The 12,770-nt window shown below is 40.3% G+C and overlaps 2 protein-coding genes across 4 annotated transcripts; both read right to left on the bottom strand.

The window, feature by feature from the left end:
- Nucleotides 1-482: 482 nt before the first annotated feature.
- Nucleotides 483-9,723, bottom strand: mboat7 (membrane bound O-acyltransferase domain containing 7). 2 transcript variants are annotated; one of them, XM_084356218.1, is made up of 9 exons: nucleotides 9,609-9,723; nucleotides 8,073-8,155; nucleotides 6,995-7,124; nucleotides 6,495-6,621; nucleotides 6,248-6,404; nucleotides 5,695-5,890; nucleotides 5,127-5,279; nucleotides 4,812-4,988; nucleotides 483-3,718 (listed from the first exon to the last, which is right to left on the bottom strand). In XM_084356218.1, the coding sequence occupies exons 2-9, from the start codon at nucleotides 8,146-8,148 to the stop codon at nucleotides 3,307-3,309; spliced, it is 1,428 nt and encodes a 475-aa protein (XP_084212344.1). In that variant the 5' UTR covers nucleotides 8,149-8,155; nucleotides 9,609-9,723; the 3' UTR covers nucleotides 483-3,306. The 2 variants fall into 2 exon arrangements, with proteins under 2 accessions (XP_084212344.1, XP_084212345.1); XM_084356219.1 differs by having other exon boundaries at nucleotides 8,073-8,152.
- Nucleotides 9,724-9,945: 222 nt separating this feature from the next.
- Nucleotides 9,946-12,265, bottom strand: rps9 (ribosomal protein S9). 2 transcript variants are annotated; one of them, XR_014622858.1, is made up of 6 exons: nucleotides 12,244-12,265; nucleotides 11,378-11,490; nucleotides 11,141-11,263; nucleotides 10,777-10,963; nucleotides 10,527-10,676; nucleotides 10,077-10,211 (listed from the first exon to the last, which is right to left on the bottom strand). XR_014622858.1 is itself a non-coding variant. In XM_084356565.1 (5 exons), exons 2-5 carry the CDS (start codon nucleotides 11,472-11,474, stop codon nucleotides 10,034-10,036), a joined length of 585 nt encoding a protein of 194 aa, XP_084212691.1. In that variant the 5' UTR covers nucleotides 11,475-11,490; nucleotides 12,244-12,264; the 3' UTR covers nucleotides 9,946-10,033. The 2 variants fall into 2 exon arrangements, 1 of the variants encoding a protein (XP_084212691.1); XM_084356565.1 differs by lacking the exon at nucleotides 10,527-10,676 and having other exon boundaries at nucleotides 9,946-10,211; nucleotides 12,244-12,264.
- Between the last annotated feature and the right edge of the window lie 505 nt (nucleotides 12,266-12,770).

The raw sequence follows: 12,770 nt of genomic DNA, 5'->3' as shown, positions 1-12,770 counted from the left end.
TTACAATTTGCACAGTCTGATAAGCAGCAGAAAGTAAAGAAGTGTACAACAAGCAAACAGGTTTGATTGATTTCTGTTATTGTTTTTGAGTGTACTTGAAACTTCAGGAGTTATTTTACTGAACTCTAACTGCGGGCAGCGCTCAGAACAAATGAAATATACCATATAAACGTGTACAAGTTCATATTACGAATTCAACAATCACATAATGTTTTATCAAAGCAGAGTTAACTACGTATACTGGCTTTTAGCTCATCTGAAACTCAATGCTGTGGGTGTTTGCGTTGCGCTGTGGGTGTTTGGTATTTTCATTAGACAGAGAGTTAATCATTTCCCAGTCAGACAACTGAAAAGATGTGATGTATAAAAGCCTTTTTTCAACAAGCTTCATCTTAACGACTTACACAAGCCTCATAATGAACAAATATTTCACAGTTCATCACATCGAGAAGAGTTTTAAAGAAAGAAGAAGACAGGGCAAGTGATGAGGAAAAGCTGATATGTATTCCACAAGTAACACTTTTACAAAGCAGGGAGTGTTACAGCAGCATGTGAAGCCAAACACAAGAGAACAGACAAAAGGCTGAAAAATAAATAGTCTGGAGGCGAGCAGTCAACAGAAGGACTAGGACCATCACAATCATCACTGTGGAATCATAAAAAAAGAAAGAAAGGGAACCAAAGGACTCAGTTTTGGCACAGAGAGGATAAAGGTAGAGGCATAATACAAAACCAATTTGTAATTCAAATCATCTCATTTCAAAGTAAAATCTGGAGAACATAACACAGTTGGAGATTTAATTTCTGCTGTCAGTCATGCTTGTATAAAAGAGAGACGCAGTTATCACAGACAGGAGCGAGTGAAAGAACTCTCCACATGTTTTCCAACTAAAACACAGTTAACTGTGGTCAGGGCTGGGCGATCATTTTAGTTTGATTTTCAGCAGGAGTGTATCGCATTGTTTTACACATATTACACATTTGGTCAGATAATACATAAAACTGTGGCAGTTTATTGTTTTTTTAAAGGGTAACGCCACCAATTTTACACATGAAAGTGTGTTAACAGGTCTTGGGGAGTACTACTGCTTATGTTAAAAAAGTAGTATAAAGCCGTTTGTGACTCCAGAGGAAGCTGCATGTCATCTGATAAATTACCTCCAGTGATGTCACTCAGTGACTAAGTTGCATTGTGGGTAATGTAGGCACCAGTTCTGCTTTAACACTGTTGGACTTATTGTGGACAGTTTTTTTTTAAAAAAGGGATCAAAATCGATAGAGCAGAACTGAAGATATCACCTTTTTTATTCCACACATTCTTCATCCTTTTCAAAACCTGGTGCCTACATTACCCACAATGCAACTTAGCCATGGTGTGACATAAGTTGAGGCAATTACATGTAGCTTCCTCTGGAGCCACAAAAGGCTTTTTATTGCTTGTTTCAAATATGCAGTACTCCCCAAGACCTGTAAACACACTTTAATGTGTAAAATAAGTGGCCTTACCCTTTAAATAGGGATGACTGAGTGCACCTTTAAATGATACCTGTTAAACCAGAAGTGGAGCCTGAAATTGATAAGCGTTGATCAGAAGTTGCTAGATCTATCGTTGAGACTATCGACAGAACAGCCTCCAAATTGAGATTTCTGATCACAAGAGTAACAGAACATTTAGGGTTTTCTTCGAATGATACTCGCTCAACCCTATTTGTAACATCAGTTGGATTATTTCATATACAATGTTGTATTCATTTTCCATATAGTAATACACATATTGAAAAATAACCAAATTATTGTTGTAATAATGATGTGAACCATATCGCCCAGCCCCAGCTGTGCTGTTATTCATGACTTAACGTTGGCAGCTTGTAGTTATGATGTGAGACATGCAACTTTTTCGTATCAAATGTTTGGTCCAAACCCTGAATGGTCCATGATGGCAGTACAGACATGTTGGCAGTGAAATCTTTGACATGGCACACTCTTCACAGGACACTGCTATTAAGATGTCAGTGCATAATGTTCCTGATATGATCTGAATCACTTACAGTTACAGGCAGAACAACGGTAAGGAGAAAAGAAAAAAAACAAAACAGAGAAAAACATTTCGGATTCGCTGGATTCAAGGGAGTAAACGATGTTCAGCAAATAAAATGAGGGAATGTTATAATGCTGAAAAGCTTGTGGTTGCTTAAGACGAGTTCTAAAACAAGTGAAGAATATAATTACAAATGTAATCTGGACCTTGTGTAGCTGCTTTACTACTAAACCAGTTGGATCTCACAGTGCATCATCGTGCTTGTAATTCTGCTTCTGAAGGAAATAATGTCTGCAGATAATAACGGCTGCAGTTTGTTTTACTATGGATGAGGGGAGACACTACAGGTTAAATACACAAAAACTAATAGATTTCACAAAACCTTCTGAGTTGATTACTTACATTAAGACAATTATGTTTTTTTATGTTGCAAGTTCAGTGATCAAATATGTAAATTATTCATTATCTAATGAAACATGTCCTAAGTTTCTTACGTTTCTAGATCAGACTGGCTTTACTCAAAATACTTCTTTGAAGTTGTGGATGTTTTTACCTGAAGTGTCTCCCCTGTCACAAAAACATAATTCTATTTACAGTTTAATGCGATCCAATTAATGAATAGAAAACGTTGAGCCCACACACAAAAATGGGATCATCACACAGGAAATGCCAGCCGAGCCCTAATGTCAATACCCTCATAATATATTCATTCTGTACTCCAGTATAATGGTATTGTAATATAATACTGAGGACTGTTGTTTTTACTCATGAAAGCTCATTGGGCATCAATTTAATCACATTCAATGAGCTTCTCTTTTAATTATTTATAGTCATTATGAGGGCTATTGTTTGACTCGTCATGTTTCTAAAGCAGCATCTTGACATTTCAATGACCTCATTTTGACCAGTAATGCAGTTCACTGAGACACTTAAAACTGGGTGCAGTTGAAAAGCACACATACTGTACAGAGTGAACGATCTATTTACCCGGCTGCCACTCACACTATAAAAGTAACATTCATAGAGCTCAAACATTCCTCTCCCAGTGTTCACAGTACTTGTTTAAACCTTTGTCACCATATTTTTGTCACATTTTGCCTGATTTACTGTATTTTTAATAAGATCAAGTTGAACTTTAACATTTTCCCACAATAAATCTTATTCGACCTGTTTGTTGCTAGAAAAATGAGTGTTGGTGCGATCAATGTTGAAGTAAGTCCCCGTCACGTCCCAAAAAAAAGTATGCGACCACTTTTCTGTGCCTCCATTCAGTCTGTTTTTTCTCCAGTTTTCTCTTTCACGTTCTCGATCTTCTCTCCCTCTCTTTTCTCCTCCTTGTCCCCTCGTCTCCCTTCCCTTTTTCCTCCCTTCAGGACCCTGCCGACTATTATGCAGCACACGGCGATAATGTGCATGATGAAGTAGATGGACGTCCAGTAGTTGATGGTGTCAGAGGCCTTCAGCAGCACGAAGCCCATGCACATGTAGTCGTAAGCCCTCATCTTCAAGAACCATTGAACCCAGTCGAAGATGTTCTGTCCACGAGGACCCAGTTTGGTTCTGACTGACGCCTCCATGGCGGACTCGGCTGCGATGCACAGGGGAATGGTGAGGAAGGAGAGGTAGTACCCAGCGTGTAGTCCGTGCCAGTAGGCGCTGATGAACATGGTCCAGCCAGCCCTGAGACAAACAGGAGAAATGTTGAAGTCAAACAGACACTGTTCTGTTTTTGTCATTTGATTGAATTGATGAAAAAAATGAAGATGCTTCAGCAGGATCATGGAAGATTGTATGCAAAAATGGACCAGTTTTACAGCAAATCTTACATTAAATACTTAAAATGATAATAATAATAATAAATTATTATAATTGCGTGTATTCTGTATTTCATGAAATGATAAAAAGAGATAGAAAGGATTTTTAAGTTTTGCCCAACAATTCAAAGACCACAAAACAACAATGAACTGATCCTGCTGACTATTGTCGTAGTCTGATTTAGCTTCTTGCTCTCTCCATAAACATCCAGTGTTGTCCAGAAAATGATTAAAAACACAAATGAAGCACACTGTTACACTGCTATCAATCCTTCTGCATTAATACTCACTAATGATCAAATTCATGGCTTAAAAAAGTCCCCTATTTACTCCTTTTCAGGTACTGTTTGCTAAAAACTACAGTGTCCAGCTGTTTTAAGCATTTTTAAATAAAAGCATATGTCACTGATGTTTTTTTATTGATTTGTATATTCAGTCTGCTTGTTATGGTGTCGCAAGTGCAGAGCTTCTGTGAGCGGTTTTGGTTGAAAAAGAAAACAACAGGACAGCTGTTTGGAAATACTTTGCATTTGAGGCAAATGAACCAGGAAAGGCAGAGGGTACAAGCATGGCCGTACAGACCGGGGCTAAATTTAGCAAAGCACCTGAAGGACCGACACACAGACCCAGCTTGATGACAGCTCACATTGAAACATGACTGAAGTATTAAAGACGGCTCGGTAAACGGTTGTTGATAAGTCTGTTGCCCTGTTGTTGGACTGACAGCCATTTGTAAATCAGAGCTTCACTGATATCCCTGTAGAGAAATTATGTTTACAAGAAGAGAGACTGAGTAGACAACATGCTCGAAAATCTGGAGATGCTTGCTGTCACCTCACTGGTTTTATCTCACTGCGAAGGCCAAAGGTTAATGCCTGAACACACCACACAGGGAGTTATGGATGAGCACAGGGATTCGTCCATATAAGGCAGAGACTGCTGCACACATAAACCCTTACCTGAGCGTGTAGGCTTTGAAGGGGGAATTGGGGTAGATGTAGTGGTGCAGCCACCACTGCACAGTCATGTTCCAGTAACGCATGCCATGTCGGACCTTCACACAGAAGTCAGTGTTGTAGCAGTCGATGTTCTGGATGGTTCTGAAGTCGTACTTCTCTTCAGCGGAGGGATCGGCGCTGGTCACAAGGTAGAAAATGTAGAAAAAGAAAAAAACTAACTTTCAACAACAAAATAAGAACTCCAACCAAGATAGTGAGTGAGCAATTACTGATGCATCCTCTTTTAATATACGTGTTAATCCTGTGCTCATGTACCTGTAGTTGACAGTGGGTCCTCCTCCAGGTTTGGAAAGCGCCTTTTCTGGATAACAGCCCAGACCTGCACTGATGCAACCAGCCTCAGCTCCACACCACGCTGCGTAGAAACGCATCCGAAACACGAAGAACACTGCTATCATGTAGAACAACCTGGTGACAGTAAGAGAGACAGAGAAAAATACATCATCATCTTAATATTACCAAACAACTGCAGGGGTGTTAGACAATTAAATAAAAAAAAACTACTGGGCCCTCCACAGTTTCTAATCTTCTTTGATTCAGCTCTGTTTGCTTTCATATGTCTCATTTCATTGTACCCGGACTCCTGACAAAGAGTGAGTAAACAAAATTGCACAATCAGTACACTGCAGTTTAAGTTAATTGGCTCCTGGTACAATTTAGGAAAAAAAAAAACTACAATATTAATACAACGAAATTAGGCAATACTGATATGATATGATATGATATGATACGACCATTATATTATAAATCTACAGCTCCTGAAACTGACATTGTTACCATTATTAAAAGAGATTATCAGGGCAGTAATGCATTGTAACAATACCTAAAGAAATAGTTCTGATCCAGGAACTCCTCAGTGCGAACGTAGGCCAGTGGAAAGACGGAGTTGACAGCCAGGAACAGAGCACCGTAGACAGGAACCAGCTTCAATCGCTGCAGGCATGGCACCCAGCCGGGCAGGTCCTGTGGGCTCGGCTGCTTCAGCCAGTCGGCATACGTTTGGAAGCGAAAGAACGGACCTTTGAGGAGATGGAGGGATGAGATAAAGGAGTGTTGAGATGACAAAAATGGAAAATCGGGATAATGCAAGACACGAAAGGGACCAGCGAAGGACAGTGTGGTTTGAAAAAGGAGAAGGTGTTGTTGGAAAGGAGGAGGGGGGGATAAGAAAACAAGTCAGCAGTAATTTTCAATAATACTGAAAATGATGTGGACTCACACAATATTGGACAAGAAGCAGAGAGTGAGACAAAGAGAGACAAACAGTTAAAATTCATGCAAAAGCAAATGAACATCAACAACAGCACACATGAATGTAACAGCCGACACACAAACATAATTCTGATAAGTGCAGAAGTACATTACCACGGACTTACCGGTCATGACACCGATGTAACAGTAGCTATAGGACAGGATATCGTAGAGAGAGGGCTCCTGCAACAGACCCGCGATGACAGGAGACTTGGTGAAAGAGCTCACTTCCTTTTTCTTCTCTATGTGGAAGCTTTGCACCTCATTGGCCAGACTCACCATCTGAGTTAAAAACAGAAAGATGCATCAAACATCAACAAAGACGCTGCTGTGTCGCTGCAGTTGTTTTATCCACTGACGAGGTCTCTCTACCTTGAGAGTGAGAAGCAGCTGGACGGCATTGGCGAAAGGTGTTGGCTGTGGCAGACCGAACCAAGTGACGAGCCGGAAGAAGAGGAGGTAGAGAAAGGTCCAGCTGAGACTCACAGCCGGGGCGAGCCTGGTAGACAGAGACACATGTTGTTAGTTTACATGTGTTACATTTAATAGACTGTGTTGTTCCGTTGCACTTATTATTAGTTCTGTTGTGTGCACTAGCTTTTTACCGCACACTACAGCTGAAACGATTAGTTAATTAACTGATTAGTCACTCGTTAGAAAATGTTATTCATTTAAAGATATTCACGTGTACACAAACATGCTTACCTACGTATACTTATTAATTACTGTACTTAAGAAAAATAATAACGGGCAGATGGATCAATGTAAAATAGCTTTAAGTCACAGACCAAATGTCATGACTTTGGTACTAACTATGTGTTTGTGTCATACAGTTAAATACATTTGTCAAGGCACAAATATTCATCTCTCACCGCCAGCTGCTCTTTATAATAATCCATGTTCCAATCACTGTCACCAGAGAGTGGAGTGTGTGGATGTGGCAGGTGGCAATGGTGATGGAGAGGCCCAGAAGAAGAGCTGCCCCCTGTTTCACTGGAGGACCTGAAGTTAAAATAAAATCATAAAATTTGGTCAACAAGGAGTTACATGTGGTAGGAACAGCACCCGAGACACACCAAATGACTGTGTTGATGTCATAAACAGGATGTGCTATCAACTTCAGTGAATAAAAATACAAACATGGTGTGAAAACGCATCACTTCCCACCTACTGCTTTTGAATTGGTTGCCACTGTCAATCAGGAGAGGTGCGACCGAAAATACAACAGGCTTATCAACATCTTTCAAAAGTGCAAGTATAGTTAATGGAGGCCCAAAAAAGACAGTCTGAGCCAATGTTGCAGGTACAACATTTAGAAAACCTGCAGAACTGTTTTATACGACTAAAAGAGAACATTTTAAAAATCGGGACAACATATAAACTGCAGTAGCACAACACAGGACCATGTACGTGAAGCATACTGAAAGGCTTGACATTAGGTTGAAGAGCAAAACCCTGAACAAAAGAAAAGATTAATTAAAGTCCTCTTTCACTGTCATCCATGGTCACCAGATTAACCATCACTAATCCTTAATACTATGGAGCAGAGACTGTTAAGCAGATTTCAACTTCCTTCATCCCTTCATACAACAGGAGGATTTCCTGTAAAGAAATGATCCAGTATCCCATTAGACACATTTCAGGATACATATGGCCATGAGGCAGTAGACAAAGAGCAGCCATTCGCCATACAAAATGTTAAAATATAATATAATAAACACCAAACAACAGAATATTGTTTAGTATAATAATAAATCCTGGTTTTTGATCATTTCCCCCAAAATTTTAGCTTCGAAGACGACATAAAGAGAAGTCAGTTACAGAAACCATTTGGGTATAAGCAACACTATTAGTCAATTAGAAAAATAGATGCATATTGTGCTGATTATGTTTGAAATCTATACATGTCTGTAGCTGGTGTTGAAAGTCTGCGTGGAGCAAATGACTCACTGAGGTAACGGAAGAGGAATCCAACAGGGATGGAGGCAGCGAGAATCCCCAGGTACACCAGCTCATCAGGAGACATCGCTCTACTGGCACAAAACACCAAACACAGCTCATATAAATAATGTTCATATACACTTGAAACATCATAATTATGTGTGAACAACATGATAGACACAATAAAAGCAACCCATCTGGCAGTACAACACGATCTAGCCCGATACCCTGCAACAAACACTGCCTTGGCAGAGCTGATAGTTGCTATTGTTATTATGATTGCATCACAGATATACTGATTAAATCCTATAGTAGGTTTTGAGGATGTTGTTAGCGCAAGATCACATATTAATAAGATCATAATACAAAGTAGAGGTAAATTATTTTACAGTTGGAAAGAGTGAAAGATGGGTGTAGTGACTACACACACCACCAAGGGCTGAGCGGTATGGATTTTTTATTACAATGAAATCTGACCTCTTAGTCTTTGCTATATTTTCCATATCATTGGCAGGCACATATTACTTATACTGTATATTTATTTATCGCTGCAAAATTGCACTAACTTCCACACCAATGTTACCTGATTATATTGTTTGATGTACTGTTATGTGTGTTTTTGTAAGGTGTCCTTGAGTGCTTTGAAAGGCGCCTTAAAATAAAATGCATTATTATTATTATTATTATTATTATTATTATTATATGAAAGTGGTTTGTCAGACATTCATTTATTTTTTTCCATTTCACTCAGCATTTATATTTTCAACTGTAAGAAGTGATGAAGTTTATTTGACTTAAGCAGGAATTGTGCTGCTGAATTAATCTTTAGCAATCTTCAGGGTGTGTTTCACAGTAACTCCTCCGTGTGAGAAGCAATTTCCGGCGAGCTGTGTGCAACAGCACCTTTTAAGTTTTAACACAGCTGCAGCACAAAGCAACATTATTCTTGAACGGTGCTAATGAAACTATAGAGTTCACGAAGAGATGAAATACAAGGCACAACACGCATGTTGATGTTGCATAACATGGAATAACATGTGGAAACTTGCTGCTTTGGACTATAATGTCATAGGGGATCTTAGTTTTTGAACTCAGGAGAAAGCAGAGGTTAACAACTACGTATATGATCACTTTCATTAGGTGTAAAGAGTTTAACAGTATAAATTACTGTTAAATTTACTCATAACTCGAAAACAACCAGTTCATAAATAAAAGCGTCCAGCATCACTTCCTATCCTTTAAAAAGCTGACGTTAACCGTCAACGCGACTGACTTTAAGCGGTTGCGTTGACTCAAGCTAACAGCAGCACAGCCCGACGACAGGATTGAGACCAATTATGAAAAAATAACAGCACGGTAAATGTAAAACTGAGGTTAAACCATTGTAAACATGGCTGTATGTACCTGTGTCAGTATGTAGGCAGTTACAAGAGCTGTACAAACGTTAGCACTGAGAGAACAAGCTAATCGCTCATTAGCTTAGCAGCTATCAGTGACCGACTGATACATGAACAAGAGCGGGTCGTAAAGTTTTCCAGTACTTACATTTCAACGTGTTAAATCTCCAGTTTAATTACTCCGGTCTCCAGTAGAGCCTGCACATATGACTACCCATTCACACAGCTAGCAAAGCACGGGAGGAATGTACTTCCGTGTTGAGAATGACGTCATCTAGTGGGCGTATATGGTACGTCTCGACTGTACCATTCTGACTTAGTTCATGTACATTGATTTCTGTTAGACTGAACCTTCCTCGACACAACACTACATATCTGACTTAATGTTCATGATTATCTTGCACTATAAAAAAAACAGTACTAAACAGTATAACATTTTAAAAACATTTTAGGGAGAACAACAAAAAAAAAAAAACCCAAACAACTCAGTTCTCTGGTCAGACCAAACATTTTTATTGAAAAGTTTTGACAGAACAGGAAGTATCAGGACACACTCCCTGGACGACATCCTTCTTAATCCTCCTCCTCATCGTCAGCTCCTCCAGCTCCACTCTGGCCCTTCTTGGCGTTCTTTCTCTTGACGCGACCTGGGCGTCCACCACCGTATGGAGACCTCAGGGAGAAGTCGATGTGCTTCTGGCTGTCCAGGCGAACCACAAAGGAGGGGATGTTCACCACCTGCTTGCGCACACTGCCAAGACAGATAATGAGGGCGACTTTAGAAAAACATTAAGTCATTTCACATAGTGCAGCTTTGTAATTCTTTATAGATCTTATTTTTAATTTTCTGTATTGGACAGAGTGAGAATAGCATCCTGAATCTGTCATTTTAAAACATAGATTGGCTAGTGCTATCTTTTTACTGCAGGCTTCATTGACGAGGAATTCTTGACACCACAGAAAATCTGAATGCATTATCTTTAATCATCAGCCTGAGTATTTTGCACATGACACAAGGTGTAGTAGATAGTACCAATTGCCCGAGGTGCAATCCCCCACTCCTTACCTGACAGCCTCAACACCTCAGTCCAAGCCCTTGGCGGCAGGATTGGCTCTGGGCAATGTCTACTGACAAGGTATACGGTTTTGATACCGAATTGACCTTATTGAAATTTTTAACTGATCTCATCGGACAGCGTTATAACTTCATGGTCCTCTGATGGAAGAGGAAGCATTGAGAAAATCTCATGAGTCCCTCAGAAGGCTTGTGACCCCTTCATTTATGATGTTTGGTGCCCAGGGGCCTTGGAGCTTACCGAATGTGCCTCTGGCGGATAAGGACACGGGCATGGTGGATGCTTTTGGCAAGTCCGAGCTTGAAGACCTGTGTCTGCAGCCTCCTCTCCAAGAAATCTTCAACCTTCAGGCCCAGGATGTAATCGAGCTTCATCTTACCCTCATCCAGCACACCGATCCTCACCAGACGCCTGAGCAAAGCATTACCTGGGGGAAAAAACAGGAGCCATTTACAATCCCAGACATACACAGGTGCATGTGACTATTACACTATATTGGCCTCATTGACGAGGAATTCTTGACACCACAGAGAATCTGACAGTTGATAGTTAAATCATAGGCCATATACTGATCAAACATGCATTTGAACATCATTTTATGTACCTTCAAACAGACGCTTGGGGTCCTTCTCGTCAAGAGTGAGCAGCTCTCTGGCAGCTTTGCGGATCTTGGCCAGGGTGAACTTGACCCTCCACACCTCACGCTTGTTCCTCAGTCCATACTCGCCTGGAGAGAGAAGAGTAAACAGTCAAACCTCAAGTTCAGTGCTCTCTATGGCAAACAAGGGGATGGCTTATGACAATTTATTGCACACTGGTGAACATGAAATCACAAGCTTACCAATGAGTTTCAACTCCTGGTCGAGACGGGACTTCTCGAAGGGACGACGGGGGGTGACATATGTCTTGCGACAAACCCAACTCCTGGCAACGGGCATGGCGGCTTAGGAGTGCCTGCAACATCAGGACAAACGATATGTTATTAAGTGCAAATTAAAAAGCCAGTTGTACAAAGATGAGTGAATACATTATATTAGAAGCAACCAGACATGGTCAAGTCCTCATCTTAAACCGACATCCTCTTCACATTCATACTGAATTGCCCTAATTGACTAAAACTTCAGCATTGCATCCAAATTAATTTAAAAACTGAAGTGATGTTTCTGATTAATGAGGGTTGAGTCAGCCTAGTTTAATATCATGTAATTTCATTAGTATTACATCTTTCAAACTTTAAGTCAAAAGTCCATAGGAGTGTTTATTCTAAGTCATTGTGGTCGCTGATAAACCTCTAACACAAATAGTTGACAGTTAAAAACCGTTAGCATTTAGCTCTGCGAGAAGTCAGCTTCATGAAGACGCATTTAGTGTGTGAATCAATGTATTCACGAGACTGCTAAGCCAGAGAATATGCATTAAAAGTGTTTGTAATTACACAAATCATGTAAATATGCGCTAGAAACCGGTAATCTGTCAGCCATACGACTAGGCCGCAGCTATGCCGCACCACGTTGTTCAACGTGAGAACGTTAGCTTAGCCGAATTAGCTTCTAATCTAAATCCATAATAAACGATACGCTGTTTATTTAAAATACATCTTGGCTCGTACTTCTACGTTTCCTTCCACTGCCTATGACATCCAGTACATTTTCAAGTTAAACATGCTGTGAATATGTGTTGTAATGTGGCATGAGGCGGTTCCCATACCTGTCTCGCTCAAGCTCGCGCAGTAAAGAGAACGTTCAAGGAAGTTCCCATTCACTTATAGGGCTGACGCACGCACTACATATCCCGTCATGCCCCTCTCCACCCGAACGGAAGTAGCAATGTTGGTCCTGTCGCACTCTGTCGGTCAAACGGAAAAACAACAGCTGAAAACAGAAGGTACCAGCTTAAAGTGTGTGTGTGTGTGTGTGTGTGTGTGTGTGTGTGTGTGTGTGTGTGTAATCATCATAAATATGATTAATTTCGTCATATACTTGAAAATAATAACAGTTTTTCAGCCGTTACACTAAATTGTGGAGCATATAGGGCTACACAAGGTGTCAGATGACCTGCTGTGGATTCAGGGTTTTCCTTTAAATTGCCCCCCTGCTAAATAAGCTGTTATTGTACAAGTGTGTCACATGTAGGGAGACATCTTGCATTACAAAGTGTGTAAGAGTGAGGGTGGTAAGGTGGTAAACTCAGAGAGAAGGACATGGGCGACTATTTATATAACTCTGAAATGGGAC

The sequence above is a fragment of the Pagrus pagrus genome (assembly GCF_965226575.1).
Source record: "Pagrus pagrus genome assembly, chromosome: 7".
In the NCBI taxonomy this organism is placed as follows: domain Eukaryota; kingdom Metazoa; phylum Chordata; class Actinopteri; order Spariformes; family Sparidae; genus Pagrus; species Pagrus pagrus.
Note: the sequence above shows the minus strand (reverse complement) of the source record. Positions and strands in the feature narration are given on the sequence as shown.

Excerpts from the sequence above, each read along its gene's own strand:
- mboat7 (XM_084356218.1), bottom strand. The coding sequence starts at position 8,148 with ATGTCTCCTGATGAGCTGGTGTACCTGGGGATTCTCGCTGCCTCCATC. Across the intron at positions 5,891-6,247 it reads TTACATCGGTGTCATGACCG|GTCCGTTCTTTCGCTTCCAA; the intron begins GTAAGTCCGTGG and ends ATCTCCTCAAAG. Across the intron at positions 4,989-5,126 it reads GGACCCACTGTCAACTACAG|CGCCGATCCCTCCGCTGAAG; the intron begins GTACATGAGCAC and ends CCTTGTGACCAG.
- rps9 (XM_084356565.1), bottom strand. The coding sequence starts at position 11,474 with ATGCCCGTTGCCAGGAGTTGGGTTTGTCGCAAGACATATGTCACCCCC. Across the intron at positions 11,264-11,377 it reads CCAGGAGTTGAAACTCATTG|GCGAGTATGGACTGAGGAAC; the intron begins GTAAGCTTGTGA and ends TTCTCTCTCCAG. Across the intron at positions 10,212-10,776 it reads ATCCGCCAGAGGCACATTCG|TGTGCGCAAGCAGGTGGTGA; the intron begins GTAAGCTCCAAG and ends CTGTCTTGGCAG.